The 20595-nt window shown below is 30.3% G+C and overlaps 2 protein-coding genes and 1 pseudogene across 14 annotated transcripts in view; 1 reads left to right on the forward strand and 2 right to left on the reverse strand.

Annotated features, from left to right (window-relative positions):
• The window catches only part of LOC105796523 (receptor like protein 21), a 74755-nt gene that overhangs the window by 39291 nt on the left and 14869 nt on the right, over window positions 1-20595 (reverse strand). For 3 of the 13 annotated variants that reach the window (XM_052627947.1, XM_052627950.1, XM_052627946.1), the window contains 2 exons: window positions 2714-2788; window positions 903-1058 (listed from right to left, as the gene is read on the reverse strand). The exons of 1 other annotated variant lie outside the window; for it this stretch is intronic. In XM_052627947.1, coding sequence (XP_052483907.1) covers window positions 903-1058; window positions 2714-2788 — 231 coding nt within the window. Of the gene's footprint in view, window positions 1-89; window positions 237-902; window positions 1059-2713; window positions 2789-3127; window positions 3203-3423; window positions 3577-4029; window positions 4102-4214; window positions 4374-4793; window positions 4866-4978; window positions 5138-5331; window positions 5491-5633; window positions 6123-20595 lie in introns of those variants that run through there. 9 more of the 13 variants (XM_052627941.1, XM_052627940.1, XM_052627937.1 and 6 more) reach the window with 9 other exon arrangements.
• Window positions 8868-10300, reverse strand: LOC128039709 (receptor-like protein 56). Its single transcript, XM_052627956.1, has one exon. It carries the CDS (start codon window positions 9829-9831, stop codon window positions 9088-9090), a length of 744 nt encoding a protein of 247 aa, XP_052483916.1. The 5' UTR covers window positions 9832-10300; the 3' UTR covers window positions 8868-9087.
• On the forward strand, window positions 16248-19423 carry LOC105796527 (vacuolar protein sorting 38-like; annotated as a pseudogene).

Below are 20595 nucleotides of genomic sequence, written 5' to 3' on the forward strand. Positions count from 1 at the left end.
AATTAAATTTGATCCTATTAAACAGAATAGGAGATATTATATCCCAAAAGGCTCATAAAGAAGTCAATTTGACCCATAAATTTATTTACCATGATTAGGTAAGGGACCGATAAGTCCACAATCATATAACGACAGAGTTTTAAGAGAACTGAGTACTCCAATGCCTTGCAAAATGTTGGTGTTGAGAGTAGAATGGTCAAGATATAATTCCTCCACATTGCTCGACACATTTAATTCTAAAGGATGAGAAGAGGTATTAGATGTTAATCAAACGTAATCTGTTTTGGAAAAGAAAATCATGTTCAGATAATGGTATTGTAGATAAAAGGTTTTAACTGATGAGAAAGCCTCCACTAAATTTTGTAATGGAATGCTTCCATCGGTGAAAACGTGATCAAGAGACACAACTTTCAAATTTCTCAATCCCTTATTTTCTGTAAGTGAAAGAAATATATAAATATTTGTTTTCATGAATAAGATAAAAGTTTAATAGAGAATGTCCAAATCTTAACATAACTATTCATTCATTTTATTAATTAATAAACTAATCCTTTTTAGCATTCTAAGATAAAATATAATTTCAAAATAATTTGATCTAGATTTAAATAGATGAGCATATTCTTTTAAAATCTCAAATATGTTTGAAATCAATTTAACATTTAACCTTAATGTTAGTATTTGGTATCGGTAATGGAGTTTTTAACTCTACAAGTGAAGTTAAAAATGGCCACTAACCTATTTCTTTTAAATATTTATTTTTAATATTTTACTATACCATATAAGATATTTGTTATTATCTCAATCCTACTTATGAAGTTTAGAATTGTTACTATACCATATAAGATATTTGTTACTATACCATATAACATTATTATATTCTTGTTAAAAAACTAATATTTTACCTTTCATATCTATTGATCCTTTCAATTCATTGCCCCATAGGCTCAAAGATTTCAAATTTGAAAGCTTGTTAAGGGATGCAAATACACTAGTATTGAAGAGATTGTCATCTAAATTAAGCTCTTCCAAGTGGGTCAACTCCAATATTCTACCACCATCTACAAAAGATTTATATAATTTCATCACTGAAATGAATTGGCATAAAATTTAATTATATGTAAGAATTTAGGTAATTGGTTAAATATAAATGCATACCTTTAAAGGATTGAAAGCTTTCAATTTGATTGAAATTTATGCTCAAAGATTTCAAATTTGAAAGCTTGTTAAGGGATGCAAATACACTAGTATTGAAGAGATTGTCATCTAGATTTAAATATATGAGCATATTGTTTTAAAAACTCAAATATGTTTGAAATCAATTTAGCATTTAACCTTAATGTTAGTATTTGGTACTGGTAATAGAGTTTTTAACTCTACAAGTGAAATTTTAATTAAATGTTTCTTTTTAATATTTTACTATACCATATAAGAAATTCGTTATTATCTCAATCCTACTTATGAAGTTTAGAATTTCATTAATAGTACCACCCGATTTTTAAAAAACCAGATTTTTTAAAAAAATTTGATAAAAGAAAAGAATTTCATTAATAGTACCCAATATTTTCCTTAAACTTAATTTACTTTGTACTCAATTATAAATGTTAAGAAATATTTTACAATCTAATAAATAATTTTTGATTAAATTCACCATATTAAATCAAAATTGTCAAAATACATGCTTCGAATTTTAAAATTTATGAATTCGAAAGAGACTTTCACTTATCAAATTCTCTATTTAAATTTCACCTACATAGTTTTTTTTTTTTTTGGAAATTCTTCAAAATCTCATTTATTTAAATCAATGGTTCTATTATAAAATAGAAAATTTTAAACTAAAAAATATTATTTTTATTTAAATCTAATGAGCATATTTTTCTCTTTACAATTTTTTTTCAAAATTCAAGTCTAACTATTTATCTTGTTGAAATTATTTTATTAAATCTATGTTCATTACGTCATCTTTTAGTTACATCGCTACCAAGTTCTTTTATTTTAAAATGTCAACACCAATAAATTATTTTTTTTAAAAATAACAATGTTAACAATTGAACTTGGATTTTAAAATTTAAAAATAGAGGATCAAATTCGAAAATAAAAATACAAGAATTAAATTACAAATTTGTAAAGAGTACATAGACCTATCACATTTTTTTAACCAAAAATTAACAACATGTGCATTTTGAAATATATAAAAGTTAAAAAAAAGAAGTTTAAGCACCTCAAAATGTATGTTTAAATTTCATAAAATTGAAGTTTTTTATATTATTCAAAATTGACATTTATTTATTTTTGGCCAAAAATGCCATTTATTTAACTCTAATATGTATTAAAATATATGAAATTAAAATATAGTTATATTACATATTTTCCCATAAATATATGTATTTTTACTTATAATATCATTTTTATTGTTATAATTATTTTTATCTCATAAAAATTCAATAAATTATTTAAAAATATAGTTATACAAACAAAATAATTATAAACATTAATATTTAAAATTATGAAAAATTTAAAGAATTTTAGTTTCAAACCAAAGTCGAAACACATTATAATGGAGGGTTTAGAAAATGTTTCACCAAACCCATATTTTACTTTCAAGTATGATATGATATAACTTTATTAATATTTATGACAATAATCATTATTATAATATCGAGATCAAAACTAAATTTCTAAATTAAAAAGAAAAGGAAATTTAATTAAATGATACCTTGGTGGATCACAAAATCTCTCAATTCATTATAGCTCATATCTAGTTCCCTTAATTTGATAAATGCTTCCAAATCTAGGAAAACAAAACAACAAATTAATCAACTCCATTATATTCTCTTAAAACATTATTATATTCTTGTTAAAAAACTAATATTTTTACCTTTCATATCTATTGATCCTTTCAATTGATTGACCCTTATGCTCAACGATTTCAAATTTGAAAGCTTGTTAAGGGATGCAAATGCACTAGTATTGAAGAGATTTCCATCTAAATTAAGCTCTTCCAAGTGGGTCAACTCAATTTTCTACCACCATCTACAAAAGATTTATATAATTTCATCACTGAAATGAATTGGCATAAAATTTAATTATATGTAAGAATTTAGGTAATTGGTTAAATATAAATGCATACCTTTAAAGGATTGAAAGCTTTCAATTTGATTCCCACTTAAATCGAGTTTCTTCAAATTTGTTAAATTGCTCAATCCTATACATATCCACGTACAATTCAAAAAATCATTATGTTAATAATTTTAATTTCTACTTAATATTTTAATGAAATAAAAATAAAATAAAAAAGTAAATCTAAGACTTGAAGTGAAGATGAAAATCCTAAAACGTGAAATGTGAATGTTCAACTTTGAAACAATTAATTTTAAAAGGTTCTAGAAAGAATTATCAAGAAAAATAAAGTTATAGCTTTAGTACCTTTAGTATCTAATGAGCCTTGCAAATCGTTGTAGGACAAAGTCAAAGACTTTAGGCTTGAAAACCCTTGAGGAAAGGAAATTGTGTTGTTCCGAAAGAGATTACCACTCAAATCAAGTTCCTCTAAGTTTGTTAGCCTCCATTGTGTTCCATCTATCATTGGAAGAAAATAATATCATTCAAGATAAAAATAGTTAGGAAAAATGTTTGTTTGAGAAGGAAGAGCCAATTTACAAGCTTTCCCATGAATTGATTCAATATATAAATACTTTGTTTGAGATACCTTCCTATTTTGAAATTCAATCCCAAATATTGATTACTTATATATATTCATGATATGACATATTGCAACAACTTTTCCTTCAACATGAATTTATTTTAAAGAATGCTATTCTTCAAATAATTCCAACTTATATCAATAATTTCCAATTTAATGAGCCGTTGAAAACCGGATTTATATATTATATAATTAGTTACTACAAAACATAAATAAATAATAATACTCCATTTTTGCAATAAAAATTCACTAAAGAAAATACATTTGAAGTCTGTCATTGCCTTTTGGAATAAGAGTCGGTCAAGAAAGTTTTGCACAAATACTTATACCTTTGTTTGAGATGCTTTCAATGTCGTTCCAACTTAAATCCAAGTACTTCAAATTTGTCAAATTATTCAATCCTGAAATTCAATCCCAAATATTGATTAGTTATATACATTCATCGTATGATAAAATCAAACTTGAGCATACATTGATTTTTAAAGTTAAAAAGAAACAGGTAAAATTAGTCTACCTTGAATATGATCCAGCCTTCCTTTCAACTGATTACCGCTCAATCTTAAAGTCTTCAAGGATGAAAGATGTCTCATATGGAACAAAATGCTATTCTTAAAAGAATTCCGACTTAAATCGAGAGTTTCCAAGTTATTGAGTCTTGAAAGCAATTGAAAACCTGATATATATACATAATTACTTGTTAATTTTTTCTTTCTTTCTTAGCTATATGAAAATTTTACTAAAGCAAAAGTGGAATTAGAACGGATAAAAAGAATGGAAAACTAGGTACCAAGCCTAGAAGACCATCCTCAAACTCCACTATACAAATGACTTATTGCAACAACTTTTCCTTCAACATGAATTTATTTTAAAGAATGCTATTCTTCAAACAAATCCAACTTATATCAATAATTTCCAATTTAATGAGCCACTGAAAACCTGATTTATATATTATATTATTAGTTACTACAAAACATAAATAAATAACAATACTCCATTTTTGCAATAAAAATTCACTAAAGAAAATACATTTGAAGTTTGTCATTGTCTTTTGAAATAAGAGTCGGTCAAGAAAGTTATGCACAAATACTTATACCTTTGTTTGAGATGCTTTCAATGTTGTTGTCACTTAAATCCAAGTACTTCAAGTTTGTCAAATTATTCAATCCTGAAATTCAATCCCAAATATTGATTAGCTATATATATTCATCGTATGATAAAATCAAACTTGAACATACATTGATTTTTAAAGTTAAAAAGAAACAGGCAAAATCAGTCTACCGTGAATATGATCCAGCCTTCCTTTCAACTGATTAGCGCTCAATCTTAAAGTCTTCAAGGATGAAATATTTCTCATATGGAACAGAATGGTATTCTTCAAAGAATTCCCACTTAAATCAAGAGTTTCCAAGTTATTGAGTCTTGAAAGCAATTGAAAACCTGATATATATATATATGTATATATAATTACTTGTTAATTGTTTTCTTCTTTCTTCGCTATATGAAAATTTTACTAAAGCAAAAGTGGAATTACAACGAATAAAAAGAATGGAAAACTTGGTACCAAGCCTAGAAGACCATCCTCAAACTCCACTATACAAATAAAAACTAACATCAGACCAAACTTAATTTACCTCTTAGATGACTTGATCCTTCAAATTTGTTGATTGATAGATCTAAATACCGGAGAGATGAAAGCTCACTCAAAGATAACAAAATGCTATCATTCAAGTAATTTTCACTTAAGTCAAGGATCTCCAAATTACTCAATGTGGATGATAGTTTTCCAAAGCCTGTAGAAGTGTTCTTTTAAATATATACAAGTTAGTGACTTTTCTTTAATAAAATAAAATAAAATATAAGTAATTGTAAATTAACAATGGTGAGAATAGTGGAATAGTAAAAGATGTAATTAAGGAAAAATTAAAGGCACGACCTTCATTTTCAAGGCTACCACCTATGACATTTCCCGACAAATAAAGTCTCTTCAATTCCTCAAAAGGAAGAAACATAGAGGCATTGAGATACCAGGCATTGAGATTCCTATTATCCATGACGTATTCCATATTGTCTTCCCATTTTGTAGAATTAAGGGAGAGTTGTATGAGTCTCCTAGTGGTGGTGTTACACTCAACTCTTTCCCATTTACAACAATCTGAACCCTTCACCTCAACCCAACTTTGCAATTGATTACGATAATTGAAGAAAGGCTTGAGATGCAAGAGAGCGATTCTCTCATGCTCCAAACAAGCATCAGTAGTACACCAACTGCATCTTTCTAACACCAACAACATTACTGCCATCCTAATAAACCATAAGTACCATTTCCACTCCATCATCATCATCATCTTTCTGTTTTCACTTCTCTCTCAGCTATATGTTACTTTTTCTTAACTTCTATATGTATATAATCTAAAGAAGCCTAAGCTTCTTTTTTATATACAAGCAGAACATTTTGCATCCCACTAATTTACTATAATATAAAAATAATATATAATTAATTAATTCCTCAAAAATTGGATCAATCTAGGCTTCTTATTTACGTAAATTCCTTATTGCAAAACCTCTTGGTAGAAATTCGTTAGGAAAGGATGAATGGACCACAAGAATGCTTATCAACTCTTGACTTTGGCGTCCAATGCTAAATTTATTTTAAAATTTCTTCATGGAGACAAGATGGGATGACAAGAATGATAAGTTTTAAGTCATTTAAGTTTACACAATTTTAATCACTCATAAAAACAAGTATTGACATTCTATTAAAGAATTTAAACATGGCTTAACGTTGATTTTAAATCTAATGTTGATGTTAATCTTGAAAAAAGAATGGCCAAAAAAATATGAAAAGTGAGAGGTGGACATAAAATAGTGTAGTTGGGGTTATAAAATTCTTCATGTAGACATTATATTTTTTTTATGCCTTTTTTACACTTATATAAAGTTAGTCTTGACTTCGCTTTATTAATAGAAATTTTAGGTCTTCATTTTTTGTTTTATTCATGGGCATAATATTTTTTTATTTTTATTTTATGGTCTATGATCGAGGTTTATGACTATCCCCTTTCAACAACGTCGTCTCAACTGTTCAAACATACCCTTGCAGGTAAAATAATACTTTTTAAAATCACAAATATTTAAGATAATACATTGCAGCTATATAAATGCTTTCTTGTTTAAGATACTAATAAAGTAATTAACAAAGTAATTATTATACCTATAATAATTCAAAATGCCACTTGTTATCTAATGAAGTATAGGGGTGCAAATGAGACATCCGTACTCGCAAGCTATTCGAATTTGGCTCAAAAACTTTTGAAATTGATTTGGTAATTATTGAGCCGAGCTATAGGTCGATCCAGATTCGAGCTTAGTAATACTTAACTCGAGTATTTTGAGAGCCTTATTGAACTTTTTATATTTTTATATTATTAGATTACATTATTGCTATTAATATATATTATTAACTCTAAGTTTAATTATAGAGGCGAGCTCAAACTCGAGTACAAAAATTGATAAACATATTTAATTTCGAGCTTAAAAATATATGTTCGATCGAGCATCAAGCTTTGAATTTCAAATTAAACTTGAGTTTAACAGTATTGAGTTCAAATAGATTCAATTACACCCTACAATAAAATATACCAACAAAACCTACATTCCATCTTTGCTATAAATTTTATGTATGTGTGTGTTTAACGTGAGTTCCATCTATGTCCAACTTGATGACGATGAAAGTTCCTATGGTGTAAAAAGTTTTAATTATGTGGAAAAATAAGGTCTTCTCTTCACACGTTTAATATGCTTACTTGTGTCGGTCATTTCGAGCTTCACATCAATTTTCAAAAAGTTGGAAAACTTATGTCTGCTTTTATGATTCTTTTATGTGTGTGTTTAACGTGACTTCCTTGTGAGTTCCATCTAGGTCCAACTTGATGACAATGAAAGTTCCTATGGTGTAAAAAGTTTTAGTTATGTGGAAAATTGGTGGAAAACTTACGTCTTTTCACTTGCTTTTATGATTCTTTTTACATGATATTACTATATAATTAAATTGAAATACTGATAAATTTGAACCCATATGATGTAAGTCTAGGCATCATCTAATTTATTGATATTTAATTAATTAATATATATACTTTCAATTATAAGAATTGAAACATAACTTTCAAGCCAATTGGAGTATGCCCCTGTTACACGTCAAAAGAAGTAGATTTTGAACTCAACATGAACCTGTGAGATTTGATGCCTAAAATATAGGTATAAGGTTTCAATTCATGGAAATGTTGGAAATCTTGGAAATTTCTTAGTCTCCTCTCTTTGGATGTTTTTGAACAAAAATGTTTTAAGTCTCTTCCGATGCTAAACTTCTGATTGGTCGTCGGTTCACTGACCCTTTGGTACACAGCAATATGAAGCATTGGCCATTCAAGGCCATTGCTGGTCCTGGTGATAAGCCAATGATTGTACTACTATAGATTTGAATATTTGTACACATTTGATCGGCTCTTCGTAAATTTAAATCTTACAAATTCGGATAATATTTGAACTTTGAATGTATGTTTTGTTGGTGAGAATATAAAGTTGATAAAGATTTGGTAAATAGAGTAAATTACTATTTTTATTAGAAAAATTATTTGGTACACTGCCAATCGAGGTAATTAAAACATGTCATATTATAAATAATAAAATTATGATGACTCAAATATACTGAACATGTCAAAATTTATGTACAACAAATTATTAACATGTAAATGTATAATACGGCACATAAAAATAAGATAATTTCTTGTTTTTTAATTGAATTGTTATAACATATTATACAAAATACATCGTGAATTAAAGCATAATATGAACATGATATCAAAATATTAATTTTTTAAAATTCAATGATACGAATAATTATGTAAAATATAACATGATACAAAATATCTTGAGAGGAAAAGAGGAATAAAGAATTGCATTATTTGTGAGGTTTTAAAATATTCCAGTTTTAGATTCAATTTTCTAGTATGTTTGGTTTAATTTTACATTAGATTTCCTTTTCAAGTATGCACTAGTGAACGCTTAGCGATCAGTTTAATTTAATTGAAAGAGATATTGCATATACATAATAATGGATTATGATCTTACATTAAATTTCATAGAAGAAAAAGAAATAGATGGTTGAAAATGATAAAACCATAAGATAAAAGAGCTTTTATTCAAAATGCAAAAATCAACAAAATATTCATTATCACTCAACTTAGCATAATTAAACATTTAGGTGAGGAAACAAATCACAATTTGAGTAGCTAAACACATTGCTTGAAAATGTGATAAGTAAGAAAATTGCCCACATTTGAGTAGCGACATGTGGTGATGCATTTCCCAACGAGAGAAAACTAAGCTCTTCACCAGTATGGATTTATGTAGAGGACAACAAAAATTGTCAACAACACAACTACATAAGAAACCAAAAAGCTCACAAAAAAATCATAAGTACCTATCAAACCATCTTCTCCTTTATCTTCTGATACAGTTGATATCGTTGATGGTGAATCAGTTTTGGAACAACTTTTATGCAATATATCTCCACAAAGAAAAGGATTTCCCTCATAACTGTTTTCAATAAAGGTCCCAAATTGAGCTTTTGGTTTGGGAATACTACCTGACAAGTTGTTGTATGCCACGCTGAAAACCTCCAAAGAGTTCAACTCTACCAATTGATAGGGGATTTCACCACTCAAGTTGTTGTAAGAAAGGTCCAAACTCTCAATGTGCTGAAGTTTTGAGAATGATGAGGGTATAACTCCGGTCAACTTATTGTGTGACAAGTTTAAAGAATGGATTTCACTCAAGTTCCCTAATTCTGGTGGGATATGACTAGTTAAGTTGTTGCAAGATAAATCAATCCCAGTCATATATGAAAGGATGTCGCCATTGTACGAATAGAACCCACTCTTTGTTGTGAACTCTATTACTTCTTCTAAGTAGCTTAGAGGATAGTAAGAATCCATTTCCAGGTTTCCTATCATAATGCGTGTTGATTCATCCTCTTCTATAGATGGCCCATAGAACCCAGTTTCTAGAATCCTCTTCATTTGTATTGGAAGAGATAAATTTCCCAAACAAGAAGGTATAGGACCAGAAAACATATTTTGAGAAAGATCTATGATGCTTAAAGAATGCAACTTGCATAACTCAATAGGAACTTTACCATGAAAATGATTATCTTTCAGGAGAAGAACACTCAAAGAAGAAAGCGTGTAAATCCATTTTGGAATACTACCTGTCAAATTGTTTCCTCTAAGATCTAAAGTCACTATTGAAGAGTTATTATAAAAAGCAAGTGATAGTGTGCCTCTCAGTCTATTCCCGTGGAGGTGGACATGCTCTATGTTGGTGGATTAAAACATGACGGTATAGAGCCAGATAAATTATTTTGAGAAAGATCCAAAAATTCCAACCTATTCAACTTTCAAAATTCCATTGGAATAGAACCTTCAAAACCATTGTTGGACAAATTTAATCTCCACAAAAATGATGCATTCCCTATCCATCTTGGGAGCTTTCCATGCAACTTGTTACTGAGATCAATTTCGCTTAGTGAATTTGGAAACTCAAAAAGAAATGTTCACACAAAGTTTTTTCCAACATATGTCTGTCATTTGTGGGGTCTTGAATTTAATATCAATGGTTGAATTTTCATAGCTAATATGTACGCAAAAGGCTTAGTGGGTGGAATTTTATGTCTGGAAAGCGTTTCTACAATGACATAATTAATTGCATTACTTTTCAAAGATTGACTATTGACTTTGGTGAGCTTATTAGGTTAAATTCTGCTGCTGGTCACTGTTCTTTGTAAAAGTTGTAAATTTAGTCTATTTTCTTCAATTTGATCAATTTTAATCCCTATACATTTTGAATTTTAAAATTTTAGTTGTGACCCAAACAATAGAGTTAAATCAATTTAATTAAAACCAATTACTAGTCCTATATTATGCGTACAATTGTTGATTTAGTCCATACTCTTCAATTGGATCATTCTAAGTACCTATATTTTTCAAATTTTAAAATTTCAGTCTTGATGCAAATGACAATCCTTAGTCTGTTAACTAGATTTTTAGTAACATATGAAAATAATAAGATGATATGACATTACAAATATGATAATATTTTTGCATTAAATATGTCAACAATGACATAATTAATTGCATTAACTTTCAGACGTTGACCATTGACTTTTGCGTCAACCTTAAGCTTATATAGCCCCTACAATAATTTATAGCCCTACAATAATTTAGGTTATGGAAATAATCTTACAATTAATGCCTGAGAAATTATTATAGATCAATTTATAGTTTTAATCCTATAATTACTCAATTGAATTAAGATTCAGTTTTTCTTATTTAATTTGATATATTTTGTTTTCTTATTAATGTTAATGTTATGGATTAGTTTTTTAAGACAACTTCATTATTTTATTCAATGAATAATACCATACAATTCGGGGGAAAATAACAAGCAATCGTTGTACTCCTTAAAGGACAAGCTCCATAAATACAACAAAAGCTTTAGCTTCAACATTAATACAACATTATGGCATGTTGAAATCGGCTCCGTCACAACTCAAGCACAACATATCAGGAGTGATTACAAGCACTTAATATAGTAAGAAAATCAACCCTGGATGGTCCAAAGCGGAGGGCATAAATCGGCAAAAGAACTGAGCATCCACCAAACTAGAGGGGATGTGGCGACAAAACCAACCCTAAAATTACTAGCAAAAGCAAGACTAAAAAGCGTACTACAAGAGTAGACAAAAACTTCTAAAAGTTAAACAATGGAAAAATAAACAAAAAAAATACAAAACTTAAGATAACATGAGTCTAAAACGAGTCATGAAATCATTTATTATTTTGAAACTCTCAAAACATAAACAAATTAAGATATCAACGAAGAGGTACCCACTTTCTAAAAGAAAGTGTTGGTCGTCGGTGGTGTTTCAATGATGATAGGCATTGTCACCTGTCCATCACAACTTGTAAAGACAACAAAAATACCCACAAAATAAATCTGTAAATTGAAAAGAACGAAGACTCATGGAGTGAATGAGAAGAAGAAAAATAAAAAGGGTTAATAGGGAGGAGAAAAAGGAGGGCGGTAACTAATCCTGAGGCTAACACCGCTGGTAGGCTAAAAAAAAAAAAAAAGCAAACATGTTGTGGATTAGTTAAAATAACTAACATCATTGGAAATTTCATTAGTTGGCTGATTTGGATTTTTTAAAAAAAAAATTGAAACTAGAAACCATAAATGATCTAACATTTAGAAACCATAAATTGGGTTTTTTTTCAATTGCTTTGCTGTCCAACTCCATCCATCTAAAATCGCAAGGATGTACCCATGTTCAATATGCAGTACAGAGTACAGACCCAAAAATTGACCATATAATGTGGCTGAAGAGAATTTTCGAATGGTTTTAAAGAATTATGAGAACACAATGAATAAAGTTAAGGCATCATTTATTCAGCTTGCTATAATGCAGGTCATTCCAATAAAGAAGCATTTTTTAACTACATTTTCCGTTACCCCAATAACAATGAAATCCCTTATTATAGCACAGTATGTTCTCCGATGAACATAGAACTCACCATTTTTAGGAACACGTGTAGTTGAGGATGAGAATTCGGATCAACTGTAACTTCAAATAGTGGAATGAAAACATTGTCCAGAATATTCTGAAAAGATTTTACAATTCCCATTTGCTTGTACACATTATACAATCGTGGTGACTGCAGAATTAAGTCAAAATCAAGTGAAGAAGGTTACCTTTGACTTGAGAAATATATCACAGAGAGAGAGAGAGAGAGAGAAAACAGTAATCTGGAAAGATGATGCTTAATATGGACATGATACCCTAAAAACCGATCTTAAATTTTAATTTCTAAAATGTTATTAGCTTGTGCATACTTTCAAATACTTTTCATTAGAGTTACCATAGACTAATTTTTCCAATTTTAGATGATTCAAGAAACTACTTGGGGGCAATTCTTAAATAAACATGTCCGAACAGTAGTCATTAACAAGAAAGCATCCAAGAAAACCAGCAGTTAATACTTAAATAAACATTATCAAATGGAGATGTAAAGAAGAAAGAATCCTACTGCAAAGCTAGATAGCAGGAGAATCACTAGAATGAAGAGAAATACTATTGGCACTATACCTGGATTAACCAAACAGTAGTCTCACTATAAATTTCATTGTTAATAAACCAACTTGCCAACTGGTCCCATTCACTTTGTTTCCTTCCGTATATGGACACCCTGTACTCTGCCATCTTGAAAATATATATATTATTCAGTGTAGTCAGAGGCGCAAGGAGCACTCTAGGTGCTAGAATCCTTTTATTATATAAGGCACATGGCGCACAAAAAAAAAAAAACACTTGCTTGTGTTAAGGCACATGTATGCGTGTTTTGGTATGTCCATGTCTGTATATATATAAGCCGAAGATATATAATTATAATAATAAACTATAAAAGTGCTCCAGTTTGAAGTACAGAACATGCCAAATTTTCTTTCTTTTGTCAACCATATGCATATTTCCATATGATCCCATGCCTGGTGTTGAATACTCAAATATTGAGAAGTAGAGAGTTCGATATTATCCCTTTGTTACAATTAAGAAACAATTAAAGAGATAGTAAAGAGAACTTCAATTAGAAGGCCTTTTCCCCCTACATGCACCAGGCAGGCGCTTAGCCTGAAAAGGTCAAAGGCCCTTTTACTGTCTGGTGAAAAGGCAAAAAACATTGGACAAAGTTGGTGGGAGGATGGAATACTAAAAAGAGCCCAATGTTGTCACTTTTCTAAAGTAAGCTCATATGCTTTTTTTGTACCCAAACAATATCTCACCCTTTAATTTGTACCTAAAGAAATTATTTCTAATAGAAAGTTTACTTTTGTTATGATCAATGCTGGAGGCCAAAACTGATTTGGGCTAAGGAATTGGTGGTGAGAGTTGGGAGGCAAGAAGAAAGAAAGTCCTTGAGTGTTATATTTTTCAAAAAATACAAATTGTTCATTTTTTTACCACATCATCATGCCAGGTCAGCTTCCATGTGGATAAAGAAAATTTTGGCGGCATTGAAACAGAGGCTCACTTAGGAAAAAGAAGGATACTTCATGGGCTTTTAGTAATTTAGCCCTTGGAAGGAATATGACCATCCAAAAAAAGGCAGTTGATGCTTTAAGGTCAATTAGCCGAAACAATAACAACAATTCCTAGGCTTCAATAAAATAATTTAGACAACAAATAAAGCTTTAAGGTTGAGTTTTGCACTGCAGCAGCATTGGGTTTTACAAGGTGAAAACCCACATTGCAAAAAAAATATCAAAGTTTCAGATCAATCATAATTTAAAATTCTAACTAAACCAAACGCCAATGCTGAATGCCTAAACAAAAAACATAAGATTAACCCAAGGACCTAATTGGGTATGCTAAAATTTGTCTTGGAATGAAATTAATAATATCCTTACTATTTCACTTTTTTTCTCTTCATATGTTTGGTGTGAGCATGATACAGATTAGACTGATTTTAAAGTAAAAGTAAAACGATACCAAACCTAAACATTCTGGTTTTTTTTAATTTTTTATCAGAGCCCTGTTTGATGCATTTTTAGTTTTGTTTTCTAATAACAAATGGAAAGTTAATTAAAAAAAAACTCTAATCCAATGAGTTCTTTTATAGATACAAGATAAGTCCTGCAAAGTTTTTGTTTTTAGAAATAAAATTTTATTTTGTTTTTAATTGATCTTCATACCTATTTTAATATCTAAGTTCGGATTCCTAACTGCCCTATCAATAATATAGTATTCAAGATTTGAACTTATATTTTCTTTAAAAATATAATGTATTTTATTATTGTATTCTACATTCATTAATACTTAGTAGAAATAACCTAATAAATTGAATTTTTTTCATATATTAATAGAGATAAGTTCGTGCAAAATTGTTGGTTGAAAATTCATGAATGTACCATCATCATAAGTGAGCTCAATGATGCTCTGTCATCTCAATATGAAGCCTCCTATCAATCACCAGTCTGCAGAAAACATTTGAAATCGAAACACCCCGGACATCTCCGACAAATCTGCCATAACATTAGCATCTCTTCCATTTTTCTAAACACAACCTCACGAATGGAAATCTTAAGCTCATCAACGCTCGCATAAATGTACCAATATTTCCACGGCCTAGATTTCTCATTGATACACCAAGAAAGCTTGACTATGGAGTCGGATTCAACCATAAGCTTTCAGTCTATAATCCACTAGGAATCCAAAAAAATTTTAAATGTTATATTATTATATAAAAAATTGAAACATGACTTCCGTAGGTTTTAAATCTAATGTTGACACTAATCTTGAATAAGTCATTCCCCTCCCATCTTAACTAATTGCCAAAGAGCTATCAAAAGTGGGAGATGGCCATAAAATTGTGTAGTTTGGGTTATAAAATTGTAAACTGACGCAACAGTTAAAAAAATGTATAATAACAAATTTAACCCTCAAATTTTATATATTATATCAATTACATATTACAACTACATATTTTATAATTATTGATATCGAATATGTCCCTCACTACGCTGGGGATTTTATTTTATTTTTTATAATTTGTTTTAATTAATATTTAAAATTAATTTCAAAATATTTGAAAATTTTATAATTATTTGGTGTTAGTCCTTCATTATACTCAAATTTAAGATTAAGCCCTATACTTTAATTTTGACATAATTTGGTTCTTTCACTTTTATAATCTCATTAATTATTTCAAGTAACTAACACTTTTAACAATGCCAAATAAAATAATGTCATATTTTTTCTTAAAGCCATCACTTCTAACTAAATAATGACTTAATCACTTTCTAATTAATCATACTAACGTAGAATTTTTTTTTTTCGTTGGAATGAGTATGTTTAAAGAAAACCCACCTCAACATTTGTAGATGTCTTCAACAATTTCCTAAGCACGATACAATAAAGCTTGGTGATCGTATAATTTTGTTTTATGGAAGCTCCAAATTATGTTGATTCTTGAATGATACGGTCTGCATGGGTTTGTTTTGGGTGCTATTAGTGTACTAGCACAGTTTGTAGTGGATAAATATGGGAGATTAGTAGAAAATTCTGATTATGTTTTACATGTGCAACAAGATAAGCTATTGGCTTCTTGGTTACTTTCAACTGTTAGTGATGAAATTCTAGCCTATCTTACTAGTGCTCGTACTAGTTATTATATGTGGGAAATTACTGGTGCCTGCACCTACATTACTTACTAGGTTGGGCGGTATAGTGCAAAGGAAATAGATTTCTGGTGTCTGCACCTAAATTACTTACTAGGTTGGGCGGTATAGGTTGTGAAATTGATAAAGCCAATAATTTCAGTTTGAAATATAATGATTTCTGTTGGGTTGCTCAAATGCTTTAGCAAGAACACGAGACAGAAAAATTGTCAATTAAGCTTTACTAGGATGAAGGGCGACGATAATTGTGTTGGTGAACGGAACTTTTCCCTTACAAAATCTTAAATATTCAATCTGCGTATTCTTTTTAGTCCCAAAAATAACAATGTCAATTCGCATCAGTTCCCTTATGCTTCATTTAGTTTCATTTTTCTCTTCTACTGTAAGAATAAGTGCATTTTTTTTCCTTCTTATGTCCTTATTTTTGGAAATTGAGATTTTCGATCTCTTTTCTACCGTCTCAAAAAGTTGACATGGCAGTCACTGTTTATTTGGCTGGATGCCCGGGCTTTAATGGGCTAAAGCCAAAGCTTATTTCAAGATTTGTTGCTGTTTGTACCTGATGGATTTATTGTTTCAATTCATTTCTTTTTACTTTTCAGATTTTTTTTTCCACTTTTCTGTTTTATAGGGCTCTTAAACTGTTTCATGTTGTCCATTTAAAGGCGTTTAAGAATTGCATTTACATTCTTCTATGTTTATTTTACTTTTACTAGATATTGCACGTTGAATTGTTAAAGCCATATGACACTTCAAGGGGACCTGGTTAGTGGTAATTTAGTTTTGTCTTCTGTGACCTAATTAATTGGCCCACTGATTAATGGGCGGGAACATGCTGTGCAGGTAAAAAATGAGTCTTTGAATAAACTGAACGAGCTTGAGGAAATGCGTGAGAGACTAGAGGCAAGGAAAGTAGTTATGGCAAACATGTCAACTCGTTGCAAAGTTGCAACAGAGGATGCTAAAAAACAGGAGGAAATGCTTAGTACTGAAGTAAGATCATTGTTGGTTGCTGGTACCTCTCTTTCTGTAGCAAGGAAGCGATTACAGGTGAAGCTTTTATATTCTAGCTTAAATTAGCTTTGGAATTTCATTTTGATATTATCATGAATGCTGAATTTATGATATATTTGAAGGTTTCTTCTTATTCAGCTTTAGATGTTATTTATTCTCCTCTTGGATCAATAAGACCTCTCTCTTTGCACCTCCACCCCCTGTGAAGGTGGTTGAGGGGCTTAGATGAGATGATTCTCATTCTATGAATTCCTTTGCATAGTCAAGGGCTATCCCCTTCTTGCTCTCCTACTTCTTTGTCTCTTTTTTTAGATGGTTGGTAGTCTTGCATGCATGGCATGATTGATTATATGTTGTTTTTATCACAGGAAGCAAATAGATTACTCACTGAAGAAAGGGGTTGTGTTAACTTAAAAATGTGCAAAAGAAGCTTCGAGCAAGGCAACAATATATGATATCACAAGTTTCATTACTGTATCCTGTAAAGATCTTGGTTGGACCTGCACAGAAGCAAGAACTTGAGTCCTACTCTAGCAGTAGTAGATTAGGTAATGTGCTAGTAGTTTTGGATTGCTAATGCTTTGCAATAAAGCCAACATATGGTCAGTGTCGTCAAGGCATGCGCCTAGGCATGCCTACCCCTTAGTTTTATACAACAAAACGCCTTGTACCCATCCAGGTGAGGTCCATTTGATCAAGCGCATGCCTGGTGCACCTAGGCACACTTTTTTTGTAAGGCAATGGGCATTAGAAAAAGCCTGCCTTGTTGAATTTCTCAATAATTTATTTTATTTTTCACTGTTTTCATTTGATATACCTTTACTAATAAGAAAGGGATAATATCAAACTCTATAGTTCTCAATATTTGAGCATTCACCTATAAAAAAATTGCAAGTTTTGTGGATAAACCAGACCACACTTTAGAGTTTACTATATATCTTAAACTTTTATGTTATAGACACACAGACTTGCAAAAACTCTCACATATACGTATTGCGCTTTACTGCACTCTGGCTAGCGCTTCCTTTTGTGCCTTGCTCTCGAGGCAATATAAAGGTTAGCACCTAGAATGCGCCTTGCGCCCTAGACAACACTGCATATGGTTTTAATTAGCAGCCAGTCTCCTCGTTTTGAAATCAATATGTCTTTCCTGTTTAGTTTGTAGTTTATTTTTATATTCTTAATTAACATTTATCCTCTCACTTATATCATCGAGAACCCATTGTGATGCTTGTTATATTTCCTCCTACGTTTTCTTTTTTGTTCTTGAGATTTTGGATGTTCAAAATGGTTTGAGGAAAACTTTACCAACAATAGCAGCTTCTTTCTCTTGAACAATTCCTTCTTGCAACACGGGGAATATCTATAAATGGCATGCCTGGATATGCATATCCTTTGATATCAAATATGGTTGGTCCAATATGATGTTTTACTAGGGGAGAATAAAATGAGTTATTTTGGTCAACTGGACAAGTCTTTTATGATTCCTAAACAGCTTAAGGAGTACCATTACCTATCACTTGACTCTTCTTTTGGTTATAATGGTTGTATTCAGTTATTCCTCTTTTAGCAATCTACTATTCAATTCTCCTCATATCAAAACAATTTTTTTTTGCTCTTGAATATTATGAACTTTTTACATATCTCTTACTTTCATGATTATATTTTTTTGAATTTTGTTTTGACTTCCACAAAGAGGTGGTGTCTGGTGATGTACTGATACGAAGTTCCTTTGTTCCTGACTTCACTAGGGAATCCTTCTGCATCAAAGCCCGTCAATCAAGGATCGTTGACGATTTTAGGTCTGAATCTCACCTTGCTTCCTTTTACAAAGATGAGTTTTTTCACTGACAAAAAGGAGGTTCAGAGATCTGCAACTGCCTTGGGATATGTTGCACATGTGCGTTCTATTTCTTCTGTGAAGTTATCATTTATTACTGAATTTGTTTTTTCTGATAATATCAAGCTGTGGATATCAAGTTTTTTGACCTACCACCTACAATCCCTTGTTGCTTGAAGATGCTGTAGTAATTTTTAAATGCTAGGATGGTAATATGGTATAGTGGGCTGCATCTTGATTGTTTATTTCTCATGCTGAGGCTAGAATTTTAATCATACCTATTATTGTTTCTTGTTTCCTGCCATTTCATCATTTGCAGGCTGTTTCACTAATTGCATCCCATTTACAAGTTCCCTTGCGTTATCCTCTGCGCTTGGGTTCAAGACACGACAAGAGCAGCATATGCTGTGTTCTTGTTAAACAAGGCAAGGTTTTGCATAGTAGTAATTCTTTTTCCAAGATGAATTATTCTCCTTTGGCATTTTTATGTATATTATTGGATTCAAATGGTCTGCAAAGTTAGCTTGTCAATGCTCTTCAATCCACAGGTTGGAAAAACAGTGCATGTTTGTTCGACAGCATTTACAGCTCATTTTATGTCATTGATAGTGGATAATCTTGCTTCCATCATCATTAATATCATGGTTGAATTGTTTGGAAGATATTGGATTTACAATATCCAGGTTCTTGTGATAGACACTTGAGACTATCTATAAACTTCACCGGTAGATTAGGTGAAGGATTATCAACAAATTTGAAAAGTGTGTGAATTCCCACCATGCATCTAAAAGGAGGTCCAGCACTCGAATCTCATTCCCCATAACTAAAAACTATGTCACTGTGACTTGGTCATATCTCCATATCCATGTTCGAATTCGGACATGGGTAGTTAAAGAAAAATGAAGAGTTGATGCATGATAGACTAGTTCAAAAGTGCTTTTAGAAAAAAGTGCTGTTGAAATGTGGTGCGGAAAAGTGTGTTTGTTAATTTTTAGTGTTGTTCATTGCTGTCAAAAGACGCGGTTGAAAGGTAAAATGTCTTTTTTAGACATGATAGTAGAAAGTAAAAAATTAGTCAAATTATATGATATTTAAATAATTTAATATAATGATACATGAAATATAACTTTTAAATACCTTTTAAGTAATTAATATAAATTATTTGTAAAATTGATTATATATAAAATATTTTGAAAAAAATTAAATATAATAATAAATAAGATTTAAACAATTTAATATAATAAAATATAAAATATAAATTAATCTAATTTTTATTTACCTTTTAAATAGTTAATGAAAATAAGAGTATTTTGACAATTTTCACTTCCAAATGACAAAAGCCAAAAGCAGTAGGTTTTTGACTACAAAAGCTATGTGTTCTTCATCACTTCTGGAGTGGAAAAACACTTCTGCAGTGTAAAAACACTTTTAATAATTCAAAAAGGCTTTTTCACCACAGTAGAGAATGCACCATAAAATTGTAAATAGAAAAAGGAAGGACCAAACATTTTTTCTACCCTGTTTTTGTCTCCTCTTTGAAAATACTTTCCAAAAAGTTTTATCTTTTTTTTTTTTTCTGTTTACAATGCCTTGAATGCAAATTCCTTATAGAAGTGCTTTCTTTTGATCCACTTGCATCATTGTAAGAAGTCTGCATTGCCTTCTAACTTTCTTTGTTGATTATCTTTTATTAAGTTTTCTGTTGGATATTATAGTCAAATTCCTTTACATCATGTATGTTAATTTGCTTAGC

This window comes from Gossypium raimondii, chromosome 3 (assembly GCF_025698545.1).
Source record: "Gossypium raimondii isolate GPD5lz chromosome 3, ASM2569854v1, whole genome shotgun sequence".
NCBI classification, from domain to species: domain Eukaryota; kingdom Viridiplantae; phylum Streptophyta; class Magnoliopsida; order Malvales; family Malvaceae; genus Gossypium; species Gossypium raimondii.

What these genes read in the sequence shown, in the direction of transcription:
- LOC128039709 (XM_052627956.1), bottom strand. Translation starts at nt 9,831, where the DNA reads ATGTTTTCTGGTCCTATACCTTCTTGTTTGGGAAATTTATCTCTTCCA.